The sequence below is a fragment of the Sorghum bicolor genome, chromosome 10 (assembly GCF_000003195.3).
Source record: "Sorghum bicolor cultivar BTx623 chromosome 10, Sorghum_bicolor_NCBIv3, whole genome shotgun sequence".
Lineage (NCBI taxonomy): Eukaryota > Viridiplantae > Streptophyta > Magnoliopsida > Poales > Poaceae > Sorghum > Sorghum bicolor.
This window is the reverse complement of record NC_012879.2, coordinates 14,181,466-14,200,348: the sequence shown is the minus strand read 5'-3', so window position 1 is coordinate 14,200,348 and position 18,883 is coordinate 14,181,466. Positions and strand designations below refer to the sequence as shown.

Sequence of the window (18,883 nt, the reverse complement as noted above, 5' to 3'; positions counted from 1 at the left end):
CTGAAGACCGACCTGAACATCATCAACTGTTGTACTCTTTTTCTCTTGATGAGTTTTTTTCACTGGGTTTTCTCATGCAAGGTTTTTAACGAGGCAACAGATGCAACATAAGCGATGCGTGTGATGTACTCTTTTCTCCTACCTTTTTTCCCACTAGGTTTTTTGGGAGGAGTTTTTAACGAGGCATACACATGACATATAATTTGGCCAAAGGGGAGTGTTGAAAATTAAAGTCTTTGCAAGACTAGCAATAGTATATGAACACAAGATTTGAGTGTGGCCAAATTAATGAAGAGGAGGAAGAAGTCTCAGCCTTTCACACCTAGCAAAATTCAGCCTCCTCTACTATAAATAGGAGGCTCCTTGCACCATTGTAACTTGAACAAGATGAAGTGAAAGATAGAAATACAGAACACTCTTCCTCCATCCCTCTCTGTGCATTTGTTCTTGTGTTGTGAGTGTGATTGTGAGCAATCTAGTGATTCGATTTCTAACAGTACCAATAAGATTGTGGTGTTATAGGGGAAAAAATTTGGGTGAGCAATGCGTGTAATGTGTCTCCCGTGCGCGCCCTTCGCTGATGCTGTAATCTAAGGGCCAGCACGGGAGTCGCGTCGTCGGCTCCCCTCAGCTCCTCACGTACACACCCAAAGGCTCCACCATGGCTCCTCGGCTCAGGTGTGAGTGCGGCTTCTCCTCGAGTAAAGGCTGCTGGACGCGGCTTCTCCTCGAGTACGGGCTACCGGACGCTCAGAGACAGAGGCGTAGGCGGCATCCCAAGGCGTTGGCGACGGCGGGCTCACAGCCGCGCCAAGCAGCAACAAATCATCCACAGCCGTGCTGCACCGACCTGGCCTGCTGCCGTGGAGACTGCACGCATCTCATCCGAGGAGGAGGCGAAGGCGGCAGCGATAGCAGTGGTTCCGCTGACGTGCAATACATCGAAGTCATCGAATGCCCACGAGTAGGCGCGTCGACCTGGCGTCGGCTTCCAAGAACACCTCCACGAACACAGGTGCCGCCTCATCCGTAGACAGGTAACGAAATAACGTAAAAATTCATATGTGGGTACAAGCATGGATGTCCTTAATTCTAATTTGTCTGATCCTTGTAGCAGCTTGTGGGTCGAAGCAAGCTACAATATGGCCAACAGTGGCGAAGCTAGAGCAAAATTAAAGAGGGTGCATTTGGGTCATGGGTGCATAAACTTGTGTTATTGTGGGTGCATATATGGTGAAAATTTAGAGAAAACCACTATTTTCAAAAAATTTGGGGGTGCATTTGCACCCCCTAGTTACTACCTACCTTCGCCCCTGATGGCCAATGATTATAGCATGTCTGACGAGCACAAATCTATAATACAACTACGTGCTACTTTATCTTAGGCCTTATTTAGTTTCTAATTTTTTTAGCTTTAGGTAATATAGTATTTTCGTCTTTATTTAGTAATTATTATCCAATTATGGACTAACTAGTCTTAAAAGATTCATTTCGTGATTTACAAACAAATTATGTAATTAGTTTTAATTTTTTTACTATATTTAATGTTTCATGTATGTGTCACAAGATTCAATACGACGAGAATTCTTGAAAACATTTTTGGTTTTTGAGGTAAACTAAACAAAGCCTTATTTAATGCCCTGTGCTATGTGATCTTTGTCTTCTCCACGACAGCCATGACCGACGACGTCAATTGGTACCATACATAAAGCCTCCATTAGAGAAGATGATGCCGTCAGATCAACATAGCACAAATCTTCTTGCTCTCCAACTTCTGCCATGGATGCTTCTGGACGGAGGCGACGACGGCGGCGTGCAAACTGCCCACACTAGCTAGGCCTCGATGCAATCTGCAGACTCGAGCCAAGCCAATCTGAACTGAAGCCAAACCGTCTGTGATTTGTCTTGAGCTGAGAGTCCATGCAGCTTCCGTCAGATGGAGCCGGTGGCACGCATCAGCTTCTGACACCCCCTTATTTGCGAGCAATGCTCGATAGACGTTTTGAGCACTTCCGCAGCGGCAGCAAACATGCTCAGACAAAAATCCAGGTCGACGTCGACGGGATGCGTCCCCAATTTGCTGGGGGCCGCCTTACCGTTTGGTTGGCACTCGGAGCCGTCTCTCACCGGCCGTGCCCTTCAGGTGTTCGTGGCAATGCCTGTAAGGGCCCTGTCCGCGGCCTTGGCGGGTGCACGTGCGACGGGACATCCGAGGCTGGCAGCAACAGGGGAAGGCGACACCCGTGACTCGTGCACAGTGCAGTGCCTTGTGTGAACTGGATCTTTTCTTGGCCTCGGGGAGGTCAGAGTAATGCTTTGCAATTGGAGGCTGCCAGTGCCAGGAACGGGGGAAGGCAACTTCTGTCATCACCCCAGTGACTCGGTGCATTGCGCACTGGTGGTGTGAACTGGGGGTTGTCTTGGAAAAATTGGGGAGGTCCCGGCAGATGCTTTGCTTTGTTGCTGTCTGCAGATTCCATTTCGGCGCCCCTGGGTTGCCCACCTACCCACCATTGCCTTCAGGTATTAAAATTTCTAGCAACTTTTCTTTTGCGCATCTTTGCATCAATTCATTTCATAACTAAACCAAGCTCCTGCTTAATGAAATACATGCAGCACATGTTCTCTAAAAAAACTAAACCAAGCTCAATATGCTATTAGCAATTGGGCATGATTTTTTGTTGAATCTGAACGTACCTCGTGACTTCACTACTGACTGGAGCCTGGGATGTCATTCTTTACGAGGCTCGATGTTCAAGCTCCACTGTCAAGTAATTAACAATTTGGATACCAATCGAGTCGTGATTAAGAAAAGGTACAACTTACCAAAAGCTTATTGGTTGACACAGTTTGCATTGGGCTTTTAATATGCCATGAGCAGCTCATAGCTTTAGTTACAGATAACAACGTGGGCATTGAGGTGGGGTCTACTGAGTGTGTTGTCCAGTCTGAGATGTCCTCATCTATCATGCTGATTGCTCCTAATTCCTTCGATACATTACATGTTTACTATATGATGATGAGTATTGTAGTACCTTCCAATACAGTCCATGTGCCTATATGAGCACTACAGTATTGGCCTACAGAGTTCTTATTTATTATTTATAGACAACTCTGATAGAACAAGGAATCAAATCCAGTCACTAGGGTGTGTATGTGGCTGCTAAATGTTACCCTTTTATGGAGTAAACAATACCCTCTGTCTTAGATTTGGAGTTTTTCTGGGACTGAAGCACTAGGGTTTATCTTTCTGATTTTGGGAGAGAAAAATGACTTTGTGCATGCACTTTACTGTCCCTGTCCTTCTGAGCCCCAGCCTGTGTAGACTCTCAGAGTTGACGAGGTCCCACTTAGTACAAGTCATTCACACTCGTTGAAAAGTCATACATGCATGCTGGAGTCATTTAGCCTTATTTTCTTGAAAGACTTTATTTTTTTTTTTGAAAGAAATCAATTGAGCCTTCAATGGGTCTTCAACTTGTCATCTTCGCTTGGGCATTGACCTCACCCAAGTCTCCGTCTTCCTTCTCCGCCAGCTGCCAGTTTTCCCTCTCTTTTTGTTCAGAACCATCCTTGAATTTCTCCTCATTCCAGATATATCATCTCTAAAGCCAAGAATCCCTTGCTCTGTTCTTCAAATGCATGGTTAGAGGGCAATTTCACCTGAGAGGCCGAGGTTAACAACCTTTGTTGGAGAGCAAGCAGCCATGGCCAGCACCGCTGCTGCTCCGGAAGCAAGCAACAATCACAATGAAGACAGCACCACACATGGGGGTAGCACAGGGGAAGAATCCATTGATAGTTCGTCCACCAGGAAGTTGCTAGCCCCTAGCCATGAATCTGATTTTGAGCTCCTGTGGAGGCTGCGGAAGTATCTGCTGCTTCTTGGTATCCTAGCTGTTAGTGTTACATACAATGCTGGAATAACTCCACCTGGAGGGTTCTGGTTGAACAACACAAAACATGGGCGTTCTGGACATGACGCGGGTGACCCTGTCCTTAGGGCTTGGTTCTTCCCACGGTATGAGGTATTCTTCTACTGCAATGCAACTGCCTTTGCCGCATCCCTTGTCCTAATCATCTTGCTTCTGAGTAAAAATGTGACAAGGCAGAAGTTATGGCTCCGCTCAATGCAACTTACCATGATTCTGGACCTGTTTAGCCTAATGGGGGCCTATGCTGCTGGAAGCTACAGGGCAGTAAAGTCATCCATTTACATCTGGGTTCTTGTCTTCTCTGTTTTCATATATATTATGATCCATATCCTAGTATTTATAAGAGTTGTTCGGAAATTTGTTTCCGAAAAAAGATTTGTTCTAAAATGGCTGAAAGAGACGGCACAGTCTGTGCAAGATTGGATTCTATCCAGGTGTGGTTTTCAGATGACCCGAAGGAACAATTACCATGAGAAAGATCTAGAGGAAGCTCGCAAATTCATTTTGATGCTTGTGACTTTTGCTGCAACTGTGACATACCAAGCAGGGTTGAGTCCACCTGGTGGTTTTTGGGCTGAAAACGGTGATAACAAAATTCCAGCTACATCTATGCTTCGCAGTAAAAACCTTGCTCGATATAATACTTTTGTTATTTGCAACTCAACTTCCTTTGTTGCGTCTTTGGTCACAATCATACTGCTTCTGAGCCCAGAATTGAGTGGGCATGGCATCAGATCCAAAGCAGTGATTGTATGTGTCGTTATCGACATATTGAGCCTGGTTGGAGCATATGCTGCAGGAAGCTGTAGGAGTGTGGCGACATCTGTCTGTGCTATTTTAATTGCTGTTGTAGTATGGATCTGCTTTGCACTTTTAGCTGGGATCTTTGTTAACAGATCTGTAGCAGGCTGGTTTGGAAAAATCAAACCAGATATTATGTGGTACATGGATAAATTTGGCCGGGTCGTTTCATTGAATTTTGGCAGCAAGAGATCAAGAAATCCAGAGGGAGAGAACTCTATTTCAAGTAATCAGCAAACTGCAGATTGCATAAAAGATGCAGCAGAACCAGAAACTGCTAGGGTATCAGAATACCAGCTTCAATACCATCAGCAAGATCCAAATATTAAAGAGGGCGAATCTCCTGGGGAGCAGCAGAGTACAGGCAAACAACAACCTACAAACACTGGGGTTGTGTCCAGTTCAGACCATGCATTTGTGAATGACAAGCAAGCAGAAAATGGCAGCAATGTCACGTGCAACCTGGAAGGTCAGTCTACAGACGCAAATTCAGTTGCAAACGAGGTTATGTCTGAAACTGAAACAGGTAATACTTTATGAGATTTTAGTAAGGTAAAAATACTAATACCAATATATCTAACTCTGATTGTCAACCTGCAGAAAACATGCAAGATGCAAAGATGGGGGAACAATCTTCATTGGTGGATGATCTTAAAAGTCCCATAACTGTGGCTGGTATGTCTAATCATGAGCATCAATTGGTAGAAAACCATAGAGTTCAAAGTATGATCAGGCAATCTTTCTCTACTGATGATCAAGAATCCACAGCCATGGAGTGCTTGTCCGACATTGCATCCAATAACCATGATGGAGGCACCAACAGTGTCAAGGAAGAGGAAAAAACTTCTGAGGAGACTTTGGAAGAAATTGAGATAGAGAGTTCCGAAACCATTAATATCTCTAGACCTATTGAGAATGGAGACATTGGCATGCATGAAGTAGCTCCCAGACAAAATGCCAGCAATGTAAATGCTGGTGCCAACCCAACTGATGAACATCTGAAGAAGTCCCGGACATATCTTCTTCTTCTAGCCATTCTTGCAGTATCCCTGACGTATCAATCAGGTTTAAATCCACCAGGTGGTTTCTGGTCCCAAAGAGAGAACAATAATTCAACTGGTGTTTCCATGCCTAAGAACACTCATCATCGTCCCTATCATTTACCTGGTGATCCCATCCTTGAGGACACTCACCATCGACGCTATATTGCATTCTTCTATTTAAATGCTATCGCCTTTGTTGCATCCCTTGTCATGATTATTATGCTCCTGAATAAGAGGATGAGCAACAAGGTCATAAAACGATATGCACTGCAGATAACAATGATAGTGGATCTTCTTGCTCTAACAGGGTCTTATGTTATGGGGAGCTGTAGGGACAGCAAAAGTTCCATATACATCTGGCTGTTGGTGTGCCTTGTGCTGGCTTATGTTGTTCTTCATGTTCTGATAGCAATACATGTAATCCCTGAAGGGTGCAAAAAGTTTGTTGCACATGAGATTGAGAATTTATCCTGCAGATATATATGGACAAACCCTTTGAATGGGAACAACCAAAGAAGTGATGCTAATGGTAATGATTGTGAGCTTGGGCTGAGCCAGAGGGGTGATGCTGATGACAAGAACTGGGAGCAGAGGCGTAATCTACTACTAATGCTTGCTATTCTAGCTGCAACAGTCACATACCAAGCTGGCATGAATCCTCCAGGAGGTGTATGGTCTGATGACGAGGCGGTGAGTGGTAAACCAGGAGACCCAATCCTTCAGCACAACAATTTTAAGCGTTATGATGTTTTCTACTACTCAAACTCACTCTCATTCGTGGCATCTGTAGTTATCACAATATTACTTGTGAACAAGGAATCCTGCGAGCATGGTATCAAGTCCTATGCACTAAGAGTGTGTTTGGTGGTGGGCTTGGTTAGCCTCTTGATTGCCTATTCTGCAGGAAGCTGTAGGAAAGCAAGAGAATCTATTTATCTCATCATCATTGCTGTTGCAGTTCTGATTTCCCTTGTGATTCAAGTGATTCTTCTCTCCTCAACACAAGATAGTCTCAGAGGACCGACTGGACAATTTATAGAACGTCTGCTTAAGCTGCTTTTTGGAAAGGATGAGGCCTGGCATGGAGCTACTTCTCAACAGAAAGAAAGCTCAGATAGTCCTGAGAAAAAAGTTCGAAAGAGGCACAAGTATTTGATGCTGCTTGCAGTTTTAGCTGCCTCCATCACATACCAAGCTGGTCTCAACCCACCTGGTGGTTTCTGGTCTGACGATAATGAAGGCCATGTGGAAGGCAATCCTGGCCTAAAACCACCTGGTAAATTGTGGTCTGATAACAAAGGTCATTTGGCAGGAAATCCTGTTCTTCTTGATATTAATCCTCAGCGCTATGAAATATTCTTCTGCTTCAACTCTATATCATTTATGGCATCTATTGTTGTAGTCATGTATCTGTTGAACAAATCTGCCCGGAAGAAGGATGTGCCACTTGAAGTATTGCATTTGATCATGATATTGGACCTGCTGGCCCTCATGACAGCTTTTGCTGCTGGAAGCTGCAGAAAATTCAGGACTTCAGTCTATGTGTATGCTCTAGTGCTTGGTGTTGTAGTATACCTTGTGATTGTAGTTCTTTTGTCAAGTGGCATTGCAAAATGTCTGAGACCGATGGAGAGAAATAAGGTTTCCTCTCAGAGAAGTCCTAGTCACGCTTCTACAACAAGCACACTGATACTTGAAGACCAAGTTTGATGGTTCCATCCCTTTGGTAATAGTACTAATTTAAAAGTTAGTTTTTCTTGTATTATCTGCAAATAGTGTCCGTATTTGGTTTTTCAGTGTATGTTATGTTCTGAGAGTTTGAACTGAACTGAAATTTGGCGTTGCTGTATGCTGTCCATTTCTTTCAGATTGTAAAAGAGTGCAATCTTGAAGCTACATGTGTATGCCGTAAGTTCCAATCTATGCAATGCAATAACAATCAAATCCTGGAGACTATATCACGATTTTCTGTTTGTCCCGTATGCCTGAGCTTGAAATTATGTTGTGTATGGCATTGCCGTTCGTAATAGTCTTGGAGTCACAACTCTGAAGGTTCCATTCTTGTGGCAGCATTGTTAGAATGAAAATATTTTTATCTGTATTGTCTTCTGATGGCTGTGGTTTTGTTTCGGTGAATGTATTCTGAGTCCAAAGGAACATGGATACCAGTGGTGCAGTACGCTCATCAGCTTTGTAGTTTTTTCCCCCACTGATCTTTGATTTTTCCCCCCACATATGTATATGTATGTGTTATTAGGTTCCAGTGTAGCCCATGCTACTACAGCCCTAGAGTTTATTTTCATGATTTTTGCCACATATGACTGAACCTATCATGGACCTATTCCTCTTTTCTTTTTTTCCCTTTTTTTTGCGATTGTCTTCAAATCACTTTGACTATTTTTCTGTCATTTCGGTAACCGCGGTCATGGAAATAGTCCCACTGCTTTTGAATTGCTTGGAAGGCCTGATGGTTTGCTGGTGGTGTTGATTTAATGTTTGCTGCCAATGAATTGTTGATGTTTGGTGATGTTGTTTTATATTTTCTCCATGAATGCAATTCTCACTTTTATTCAGTGATCATAGAGACCTCAGCATTGAAGAATGGAACTTCAAAGATATCCTTAAGGATCACTTGCTTGATTTGCTGGAAAGGCATAGACTGTATTGGAAACAGAGGGGCAACATCAAGTGGGTTAAGCTGGGAGATGCAGGAACTAAATTTTTCCATGCCAATGCTACCATTAGGCACAGAGGTAATCTTATTAGGGAGCTCCAGAAAAGTGATGGGTCCTCTGTCAGTAATCATCCTAGTAAGGAAAATTTGTTGTGGGAGGAATTCAAGGAGAGGTTGGGCTCTTCAGACTTGAATAGCTTTACTGTTGATGCTAGTTACTTTGTTCAGACAACTTTGATTTGTCCTCCCTTGAGGAGCCTTTCTCTTAAGAAATCAACTCAGTGATTAAGAGTCTCCCAAATGACAAGTCCCCAGGCCCAGATGGATTCAATAATGAATTTATGAAAAAATGTTGGCCAATTATCAAGCATGATTTCTACAAGCTCTGCAATGATTTCTTTGAAGAATCTGTTTGCCTCAGAAGTATTAACTCTTCCTATATCACTCTTATCCCCAAGGTGGATAATGCATGTTTGGTCACTGATTTCAGGCCAATTTCCCTCTCAATTCTTCTGTTAAACTCATCACCAAGATTTTGGCTAATAGGCTCCAGCAGCATATCACTTCCTTGGTCCATAAGAATCAATATGGGTTCATCAAGTCCAGAACTATCCAAGACTGTTTGGCCTGGGCATTTGAATACCTGCATCTTTGTCATCACTCCAAGAAGGAGATTGTGATCATTAAGCTTGACTTTGAGAAGGCTTTTGATAAGATTGAGCATCATGCTATGATTACAATTATGAGAGCCATGGGCTTTGGGGGAAAATGGCTACATTGGATGGGCTCTATCTTTTCTTCAGGAACATCTACTGTGCTCCTTAATGGTGTCCCTGGTAATGGCCTTAAATGAGAAAACAAAATAAGGCCATTCTATCCAAGAATCTGCATAATTCTTTAACAGGGCTGGTGTTCCTTGGGTTGAACTTATATGGGAGAAGCATTATAGAAATGGAAAGTTGCCAAGTCACATAAGAAAGGGATCCTTCTGGTGGAGAGATATTCTTAAGATTCTCCAGACTTTCAAGAGCTTCTCTAGGCCTTAGCTGCATTGTGGAGATTCTGCTTTTTTTTTTTTTGGCGTGATGATTGGCATGAGCATACCTTTGCTGATTCATCTCCAGAGCTCTTCTCTTTTGCCCTCAAAAAGCAGATCTCTGTGAAAAAAGTTTTTGAAAGAGATGAGCTGTCCTCTCTTTTTCAGATCCCCCTCTCCTAGACAACCTTCCTTCAGTTGCAAAATATTCAGCAGGCTGTGGAGAACACTGATCTTAACAATGAAAAGGACAAGTGGGTGTACAGTTGGGGCTCTGATCGTTTTGCCTCTTCAAAGGTCTATTGGCTCTTGGTTGGCCACTCGGTGATTCATCCCATGTGGCTTTGGAAAAGTAACTGTCAGCCGAAGCATAAGGTCTTCTTTTGGCTGCTCATCAAAGACAAACTTAGCACCAGAAACATCCTCAGAAGGAGAAATCTGCAACTTGATTCTTATTGTTGCGTCTTCTGCAATAGCCTCACTGAAGAAAGATTGGAACATTTGTTTCTGGAATGCCCATTTACGGCTATTTGCTGGGACCTCATCAGAGTGGTCATCCCCCTTCAGAGCACTATCCTTGATATCTTCAGCCAAATCAAAGTGCAGTTGGCCTCACCTTTTGCCATGGATGCTATTGTTCTGCTCACCTGGGCAATCTGGAATGTTAGAAACGAACTAATCTTCAATGGGGTTCAGATTAGTGTTTCAAGCTGTCAAAGGATATTTCTGAAGGAGATCTCTCTCCTGCAGCACAGAGTGAAGCCAGCCTTTCTACCTCAGTTTACTGCATGGATTCAAAGTCTAGGAGGATAAGATGCTTAGAGCTGATGTTATTTGTTTCTTTTTCTGTATCTTGAATTTTCGGGTGTATGTGCCCCCTTGTTTTTTTCTTTTGTTTGCTGTTATTTTGCTACCCTTCGTTTCAATAAATTTTTTGTAGAGGCCTTGACCTCTCCAGTTTTCCTAAAAAAAAGTTAAACATATTTAAGTTTGACTAAATCTTTATAAAAACAATTACAAATATTTATGACATTGAATATTCTCTCTATTCCTATTTAATTGTTGCTATGGAAAGCCGGTTGGTTCAAATTTAGTATGTTTGCCTTCTCAGAAAAAGAAGCGAAGTAAGTATTATCATATTAATTATAAAATATATTTGCATAGAAAATCTATTTGGAGACATGATTGTTGATATTATTATATTTTATAAATTTCGTTAGAAAAGTTTGTCGGACTCTAAATCTGTAATTGCATTTTTTTAAGACGTATATGGAGTAGTATTTCTGAATGTTGATGACGCACGTAATGTTCCTCGTACAGTGGGTTCAGTGATTCTGCCCCCTTCCTGCCTGGCCGGCCGGCGGTGTTGGTACGAATGCGGGGCCGGGTCGGGTCGCAGAGGTGCTTCCCCGACTCCCCGCCCGTCCCATCCGCCACGCGCGTCAGGTGCTGGAGCGAACGGCCGAGCGGCCCCAGCCGCCGCCTGCACGCCGTGAGGCGAACGCGCAGCAGTGGATCCGCTGGAGGTAATATTCCATTTGCCTGTCCCAGAGGACCCGGAACGGCGTCCGGCCGGTGCTCGACGAAATGCCGGACCGAGCAACGGTACTTCCCCGCCCGTACTGAACCCGTCCTGTGCTCGAACAAATGCCGGAGCGGGAGCGGTGGACGTACCCGGCCCGGGTGGGTGCCCCGCCTTTGCCCGCTGGCGAAGCAGCGCCCGGCGTACGGACACCAAGCCCGGTGCCAGGCGCGCGCGCGCGCGTCCACCGCTTGGCCTCCGTTGAGAAAAGCACGACCGGGACGTCACGTCACGATTCCGCACGCCGGGATGAGACCGGCGAGCCTCGACGCGCAGTGGAATTGTCAGATGCCCAAGTCAGCGTGGCAGGTGGGCACGGTCACCGAGCACAACTGCTCGGCGGAGACACACGGGGACCGGTGGATGTCTGAGCTGAGCTGGGACGACACGGACGGTGCGAACCTATGGCACCACCAGTCAGCCAGTCTTCTGGAGATTGGAGTGGACTTGCTCTCCGGCGTGAGCCCGTTCACACAGTCTGTCTTTGTCGGGGCCTCTACTATTCCGGTGAGTCCACTCTGGTGACTGAAGAGTGCTGTTATACAGTATTTGCATTTTCCTCTAGGTGAGGTATGGTGCTAAGGACTTGTTTAGTTCACCCAAAAACAAAAAAGTTTTCAAAATTCCCTGTCATATCGAATCTTTTGACATATGCATGAAGCACTAGACGAAAATAAAAATTAATTGCACAGTTTAACTGTAAATCGCGAGACGAATCTTTTGATCCTAGTTAATCCATGATTGGACAATATTTACCACAAACAAACGAAAGTGTTACAGTAGCGAAATCCAAAATCTTTTCGCATCTAAACAAGGCCTAACAATGGGGTAGTACCCAGTTAGTTGTACCTCGCAATTCCATTACCATTACCCAACGATTCAATTAGTTTGGCAGCCAACAAGCTAATGCATTCCGGTATATTTTAGTCTTGATGAAACAGATCATCTCTGGATTGGATAGTGTCCATGTCAACCAGCTTGGTGGAACTTCTTTTTTTAAACAGTGCTCTATGCCTTATCCAGGGGAAGCAGATGTTGGCTATTTATTCTTCTTTTAAGAAATGGGAAAACAAACTTGCAGGTCAGTATACAGTTCATTCTTAGTAAGTCATTACCATCGGCTAAGGCCTAGTTTAGTTGAGGAGGTGAAAAGTTCTTGGATTTTGTAACACTTTCGTTTTTATTTGGCAATTATTGTCCAACAATGGACTAACTAGGCTCAAAAGATTCGTCTCGCAAATTACAGGCAAATTGTGTAATTGATTTTTTTATCTATATTTAATGTTACATGTATGTGCTGCAAGATTCGATGTGACGAGAAATCTTGAAAAGTTTTTGGGTTTTGGGGTGAACTAAACAAGACCTAATTGCCCATTCAATCATAGGTACTAATATGACATGGTTGGTGGCTAGTCACTGCTGTTGGCCTCTGGCTCTGTGGGGCCATTGACTCCACTTGGTCTCAAGTCTCCTCCCTTTGTCTTATATATTCTTTTTCCCTGCTTTCTCTTTGCCATACTCAAACTCAGACTCACACCTTCTATAGACTCTTCAATAGCTTAGCTTCTTGGAGTCCTTACAAATGTGCTCGCCAGTCTGAGAAGCCAAGTCATCTGCTGCTCTCTAAAATCTCTATTCGAGCTTAAACTTTCCACCTCGGCTGCAGAAGTGATCATATCATGTCTTTCGATCTTTCCATGTAATTGCATGAGCAACGTGATGTCTTCCCCGTAGGTATGTCCTCATTTTCCTTCCAGTGTTTACTCATTCGTTTGTAGACCTGTATGTAACTTAGCATTGCCAAAATGCCAGTAGCCAACGGCTTCCAGTTAACATCTTTCATGATTGTGGTATATACAGTAGAAGTTACTAAATAAACATCTTTTGCTTGCAATATTCTAGTTTTTTTTAAAAAAAAAACTCGGTTTGTTTATTTGGTTGCCATATAATCTTTTTTTTAACACAAACCCAGTTCGGATTCTAATGCTGTCTTTCTTGTTAAAACTCTCACTTGGTTTGTTTCTTAGCCACAGAAGCATACACAATAATACTGTTTATTCTCTTTATGTTGGTGACATTGACTTCACTCTTGACGAAATCTTCTCTTTCTCTCTGCACCCTTTGTTTTGCTATTGTTGTTGTTCCAGAAATCAGAACACTCCTTCAATCACCTGTGACTCTGAATCTTCCAGAAATCCTCTCACATCCAAAGAGCTATTTACTGCTGCTGCAAATGGAAGGGTAGAGGGCAGCTGAGACTTGAACTCAGTTGGGGAGCTACCATATGGCTACTGATGTGCAAATAGAGCGTGCAATTGCTCCAGCCAACACCACGACTACTCCAGAAGCTAGCAATGATGAGGTTGAAAACAGCAACGCCCATGATGACAGCGATAAAGTGGTTTCCATCGCCACTGCCATTGGTGGTGGTGGTAGCACCGGGCAGGACTCCATGGGCGATTCATCCACGAGGTCTTCATTAGTTGAATTTGATTTTTTGTGGAAACTGCGGAAATATTTGGTACTGCTTGCAAGCTTGGCCGTTGGTGTGACATACAATTCTGGATTAACACCGCCGGGGGGATTTTGGAATAAAACCAAGGATGGTCATGAAGCTGGTGACCCTGCCCTTCGTGTTGAGTTCTACGAGCGGTATGAGGTATTCTTTTACTGCAACGCAACAGCTTTCGCTGCATCTCTTGTCTTAATCATCCTGCTTCTAAGCAAGAGAGTGACCAAGCAGGAGTTATGGCTCCGTTCAATGCAATTTACCATGCTAGTGGACCTATTCAGTCTGATGGCCGCCTATGTTGCTGGGAGCTGCAGGGCACTCAAGTCATCCATCTACATATTGGTTCTATTCATCATTGCTTTTGCATATATTTTGATTCACATCCTAGTATCCACCAGGATTGTTCCAGAAACATTCAAAAAGAAGGTGACGACCAAGGTCAATGAAATTCTATCCAAATTGGGTATTCCTGATGTGCAAAGTAGTCGCAAAGAGAAAAAAGACCTTGAGGAGGCTCGGAAGTTTATTCTGATGCTTGTAACTTTTGCTGCTACTGCCACGTACCAAGCAGGGTTGAGTCCACCAGGTGGCTTTTGGGCTGAAAATGATTACAAGCAACGTCCAGCTACTCCTGTTCTTCGCAGACACTACCTGCCCCGTTATAATATATTTATCAGTTGCAATTCAACTTCCTTTGTGGCATCTTTGGTTACAATCATACTGCTTCTGAGCCCAGAATTGAGCAGGCATGGAATAAGGTCAAAAGCCGTGATTGTTTGTGTGCTAGCTGACCTGTTCTTCCTGATTGGTGCTTATGCTGCTGGGTGCTGTAGGGATGTAGCAACATCATTCTATGTTATGTTTATTATCATCATAGTGTTGATCTGCATTGTCCTTTTAGCTTGGATCTTTGCTTACGATCCTGTAGCAGAATGCCTACGAAATATCAAATCAAGCACTAAACGGTGCATGAGTCTAGTACTCTCATCAAATGGTGGTAGTATTAGATTGAGCCACACAGATCAGGAGGGTTCTAATGCAAGATATCAGCAGGCTTCAGTCCATGGTCCGGGTGCACCGACAGGTGAACTAGAACTCCAGTCTACAGTAAATCAGCATGTTTCAAATACTGAGTCCTCTGTGGAGTATCCGCCTATGGACAACCAGAAAACAGAAAATACTGGGAAATCGTTCTCAACCTCTTGGCATACATCAGCCAACATTCCACAATCAGAAAATACCAAGGATATGTCCAATCTGAAGCATGAATCTACAGACAACCAACTAGTTCCAAATATGGAGTCTCTGACAAGCACAGAGCATCCATCATTTAGCTATCAGGAAACATCAGATAGCAATGGTATGTCTGCAGATAGACAACAAGTTGTAGGTGTGAATGACGGGAAATCTTCTGATGATGTCAGGACCACTGATATGCCAGCAACTGGCTCTTCTGAACAAACTATGTTAGTCTGTGACTCTAATGGAGCCACTAATGATGTCATAGAGGATGAAAGGCCTTCTTTGCCTGCAGAAACCGTTGTTAATGTGGAATCTGCAGAGCAACATAGTTCAATGGGGTATAGTAACCATGACATTGAAAATGGTGGCGTTAACAATAATGCAGAACATGAGAATGGGAATGGACATATAAACAGCCATCAAGGAGCACCAGATAAAAATTCTCATGGAAATTCAACTGAAGATCATCTAGAGAAGACCCGCACATATCTGCTTCTTCTTGCTATTCTTGCAGTATCTCTGACATATCAATCAGGTCTGAATCCCCCAGGTGGCTTCTGGTCAAGAAGTGAGAATAATCATTCAGCTGGTGATCGCGTCCTCGAGGACAATGACCATCCACGATTCATTGCATTCTTCTATCTCAATGCAGTTGCATTTGTGGCATCTATTGTCATCATTGTTGTGCTCCTGGAGAAGACTATGAGCAGGAAGGTTACAAAACATCGTGTATTGCAGCTAGCTATGATAGTGGACTTACTTTCCTTAACTGGGGCCTTTGTCATGGGGAGCTGCAGGGAGCCAAAGAAGTCCATTTCCACATCAATATTATTGTTTCTTGTACCTGCTTATGTTGCTCTTCATGTTCTAGCGTTTCATGTAATCTCTCCACTGGTTCCAGATAAAGTAAAGCAGCTCTCGTGTGGGAATGTGTGGTCAGCATTTGTTCAATTATGCCACAAGCAGACAGGGAATAAAACTGAGGCAAAGGAATTGGAACGGAGGCGTAATCTACTATTGACACTTTCTATTATAGCAGCAACTGTGACATACCAAGCTGGTATAAACCCTCCAGGCAGTGTTTGGTCTGATGACAAAGATGTCAGTGGCAGACCAGGAAATCCAATCCTTCAGGACAACCATCCAAGGCGATATGATGTGTTCTACTACTCAAATTCAATCTCATTTGTGTCATCTGTTGCTATCACAATACTACTTGTGAATAAGGAATCATGTGAGCATGGAATCAAATCTTATGCACTGCGAGTGTGTTTGGTGGTCGGTTTAGTTGGCCTCTTGGTTGCCTATGTTGCAGGAAGCTGCAGGTATCAAAAGCAATCCATCTTTGTCATCATCATTGCTGTGGCTGTCCTAGTATCCCTTGTGATTCAAGTGCTACTATCTTCGATGTATGAAACACTACGAACACCATTGGCTAAACTTATGGATTGTCTGCAACAGCTTATGGAATCTCTGCAAAAGTGGTTTTTTCGTACAGAGGAGGTTAGGCGAGAGATTATTATTCCTGAGTCGCAGGAAACTAAAGAGTGTGGTAAAAAAAGAGAAAGAAAGAGACATAAGTATCTCATGCTTATTGCCACTTTAGCAGCCTCTGTCACATATCAAGCAGGTCTGAATCCGCCTGGTGGATTCAGGTCTGATGACGATGACAATGGCCATTTTGCAGGCGATCCACTTCTCCGTGATATTAACCATCGACGCTACAAGACATTCTTCTGCTTCAATGCTATCTCCTTCATGGCCTCTATTGTTGTGATAATGCTTCTGCTGAGTAAATCTATTAGGAAGAAACCTGTCCGACTTGAGGTACTCCTCCTGATTATGATACTGGATCTGCTGTCTGTCATGACAGCTTTTGCTGCAGGAAGCTGCCGGAAACTCAGTACTTCGATCTATGTCTTTTTACTGGTTGCTGGCGTCGTAATATATCTTGTATTCTTTGTTGTTATTTCGAGAGCCATTGGAAAATGTCACAAGAAGTGGAAGACAGTCGTGCTTTTCTGCTCAAGGTGTACTGTTTGTGTTTCAAGCACAAGCACAAGTGTACCCAGGTAGCAAGTTTGAGGAAATCATTCCTATTGTTCGTAAGTCATGTATCTTCATCTTCTTTTCCTGTGGTGGGATGCAACAAAATCAATGTGTTGAACTCTGACCACTGTTTATGTATTCAAATTTTCTTGTAAGATGGTTTTGTTGTTTGTTACTCAACATTCGTTTAGGAAAGTCGAATCTGGATTAAAACCTTTTAACATGTTTGAGAGTATTCATGCAAATTGTTCTACACTTCACGAAACTCAGTAGACCACGGAATTTGTTGTGCATTATGTAGCATGTATGTTTCATATGTTTCCTTTTTCCTATTATATGCTAGATAACCAGATGCTGAAAGACTTAATATGGTTTATCAAAATTGTAGTGGCTTTAGAAAACTCATTGTATACATCTTCTCACCCTAACTAATATATGTTCGGGGGCATTTGTTTTTTTTTCACAATTATGGTTTTTCTGTTGCATTATTTACAATCATATGGGAACAGGATGATAGCATTGAAGGTTTTCTTTGGGCAACTCTTGTGGAGAGCCAAGAAGAAATATTTTCCAGATATTGAAACATGGCTAGAGCAAGTTGTGTAATTGATTCTATTTTCTTTGTTTCCTTTTTTGTCTCTTAGTTTTTGTTTAGAGTTCCCTGTTAGCCTTGCCCCTATCTTTCTTTTGTTCTTGTTCTGTTTGAACTCTTGTAACCGTTCTGGTTACCTTAATAAATTTCAGTAGGGGCTCTTCTGCCCCTCCTGTTTTCTCAAAAAAAAAAACGAGATGATAGCCTAAGTGCCTGGTAAGCTCTAGCACCACTTCCGATTGGAGATTAGAAAACTAATATCCAGATAAAAACATCATTAGTAGACCATCTAAGAACTCTTTAGCGGCCATTAACAATTCTAACGTGTTATTTTAAATGTATTGTGATTTTGGGGAATTGCACATTCCAGAATAGAGAAGCTCTCTATTTCTTCTTCTTCTTACATTTTCACATAAGTCCCTCTACAAACCATTATTTACACCACACCAACACTCCCCTTCAAAATGGGATGAAAATATCTAACATGCCCATCTTGCTACAACTCAACTCAACTTTACTAGGTCCTAAACCTTTTGTAAAACAGTCCACTAATTGGTCACGTGATTTTACATACTCTAACTTTAGGACCCCACTATCTAGCTTTTCCTTGATGAAGAATCGGTCAATCTCCACATGCTTAGTGCGGTCAAACTGGACCGGATTGTTTGCAATATTGATTGCAGTAATATTATCACAATAAAGCATCATTGCCTTATTTCTTAACACCCGCAGCTCCTTTAATAAGTATTTTAGCCACAACATCTCACACAAGCTCAATGTCATTGCCCTATACTCAGCCTCCGCAGTAGAGTGAGCCACGATGCTTGCTTTTTGCTTCTCCATGAGACGAGATTGTCTCCCACAAACACACAATACGCAGAGGTAGACCTCCTATCATCTTTGCTACTTGCTCAATCCACATCACAGTAGCCCTCCAAATCAAGGTGCCCATTCTTCCTGTACCATACCTCAAAATCTTGTAGACAATCTCCATATGTCCTATTCTTGGGTCATGCATATATCTGCTCACCACACTCACTGCATAGGAAATGTTAGGTCTTGTGTGACACAGGTATATCAATTTTCCTATCAATCTCTGATATGTTTCTTTGTTCACAGAATCTCCACACTCGGCAGTGATTTGATGATTTTTATCAATAGGAGTACTACATGGCCGACATCCAAGCATACCAGTTTCGATCAACAGATCAAGGACATATTTTCTTTCAGAGAGAACTATCCCCTTAGGTGACCTAGCAATCTTAATCCCAAGAAAATACCTTAGTGGTCCAAGATCCTTTACCTCAAAGGCCTTCCCCAAATTCTCCTTCAAATATTTGATTTCTCCACATCGTCTCCTGTGATCACAATATCATCCACATACACGATCATAATGGTGATAAATGTTCCTCTATGC

The 18,883-nt window shown here is 43.0% G+C and overlaps 2 protein-coding genes across 3 annotated transcripts; both read left to right on the top strand.

Moving 5' to 3' along the window:
• On the top strand, positions 302-11,643 carry LOC8076419. The gene is made up of 3 exons (XM_021449249.1): positions 302-1,037; positions 1,675-5,262; positions 5,337-11,643. The coding sequence occupies exons 2-3, from the start codon at positions 3,708-3,710 to the stop codon at positions 7,487-7,489; spliced, it is 3,708 nt and encodes a 1,235-aa protein (XP_021304924.1). The 5' UTR covers positions 302-1,037; positions 1,675-3,707; the 3' UTR covers positions 7,490-11,643.
• On the top strand, positions 12,584-17,119 carry LOC8072803. 2 transcript variants are annotated; one of them, XM_002438218.2, is made up of 2 exons: positions 12,584-12,805; positions 13,264-17,119. In XM_002438218.2, the coding sequence occupies exon 2, from the start codon at positions 13,356-13,358 to the stop codon at positions 16,899-16,901; it is 3,546 nt and encodes a 1,181-aa protein (XP_002438263.1). In that variant the 5' UTR covers positions 12,584-12,805; positions 13,264-13,355; the 3' UTR covers positions 16,902-17,119. The 2 variants fall into 2 exon arrangements, with proteins under 2 accessions (XP_002438263.1, XP_021304925.1); XM_021449250.1 differs by having other exon boundaries at positions 13,219-17,119.

What these genes read in the sequence shown, in the direction of transcription:
- LOC8076419 (XM_021449249.1), top strand. Translation starts at nt 3,708, where the DNA reads ATGGCCAGCACCGCTGCTGCTCCGGAAGCAAGCAACAATCACAATGAA. An exon ending in TATGTCTGAAACTGAAACAG is followed by an intron (nt 5,263 to 5,336) that starts GTAATACTTTAT and finishes GTCAACCTGCAG; the next exon opens with AAAACATGCAAGATGCAAAG.
- LOC8072803 (XM_002438218.2), top strand. Translation starts at nt 13,356, where the DNA reads ATGGCTACTGATGTGCAAATAGAGCGTGCAATTGCTCCAGCCAACACC.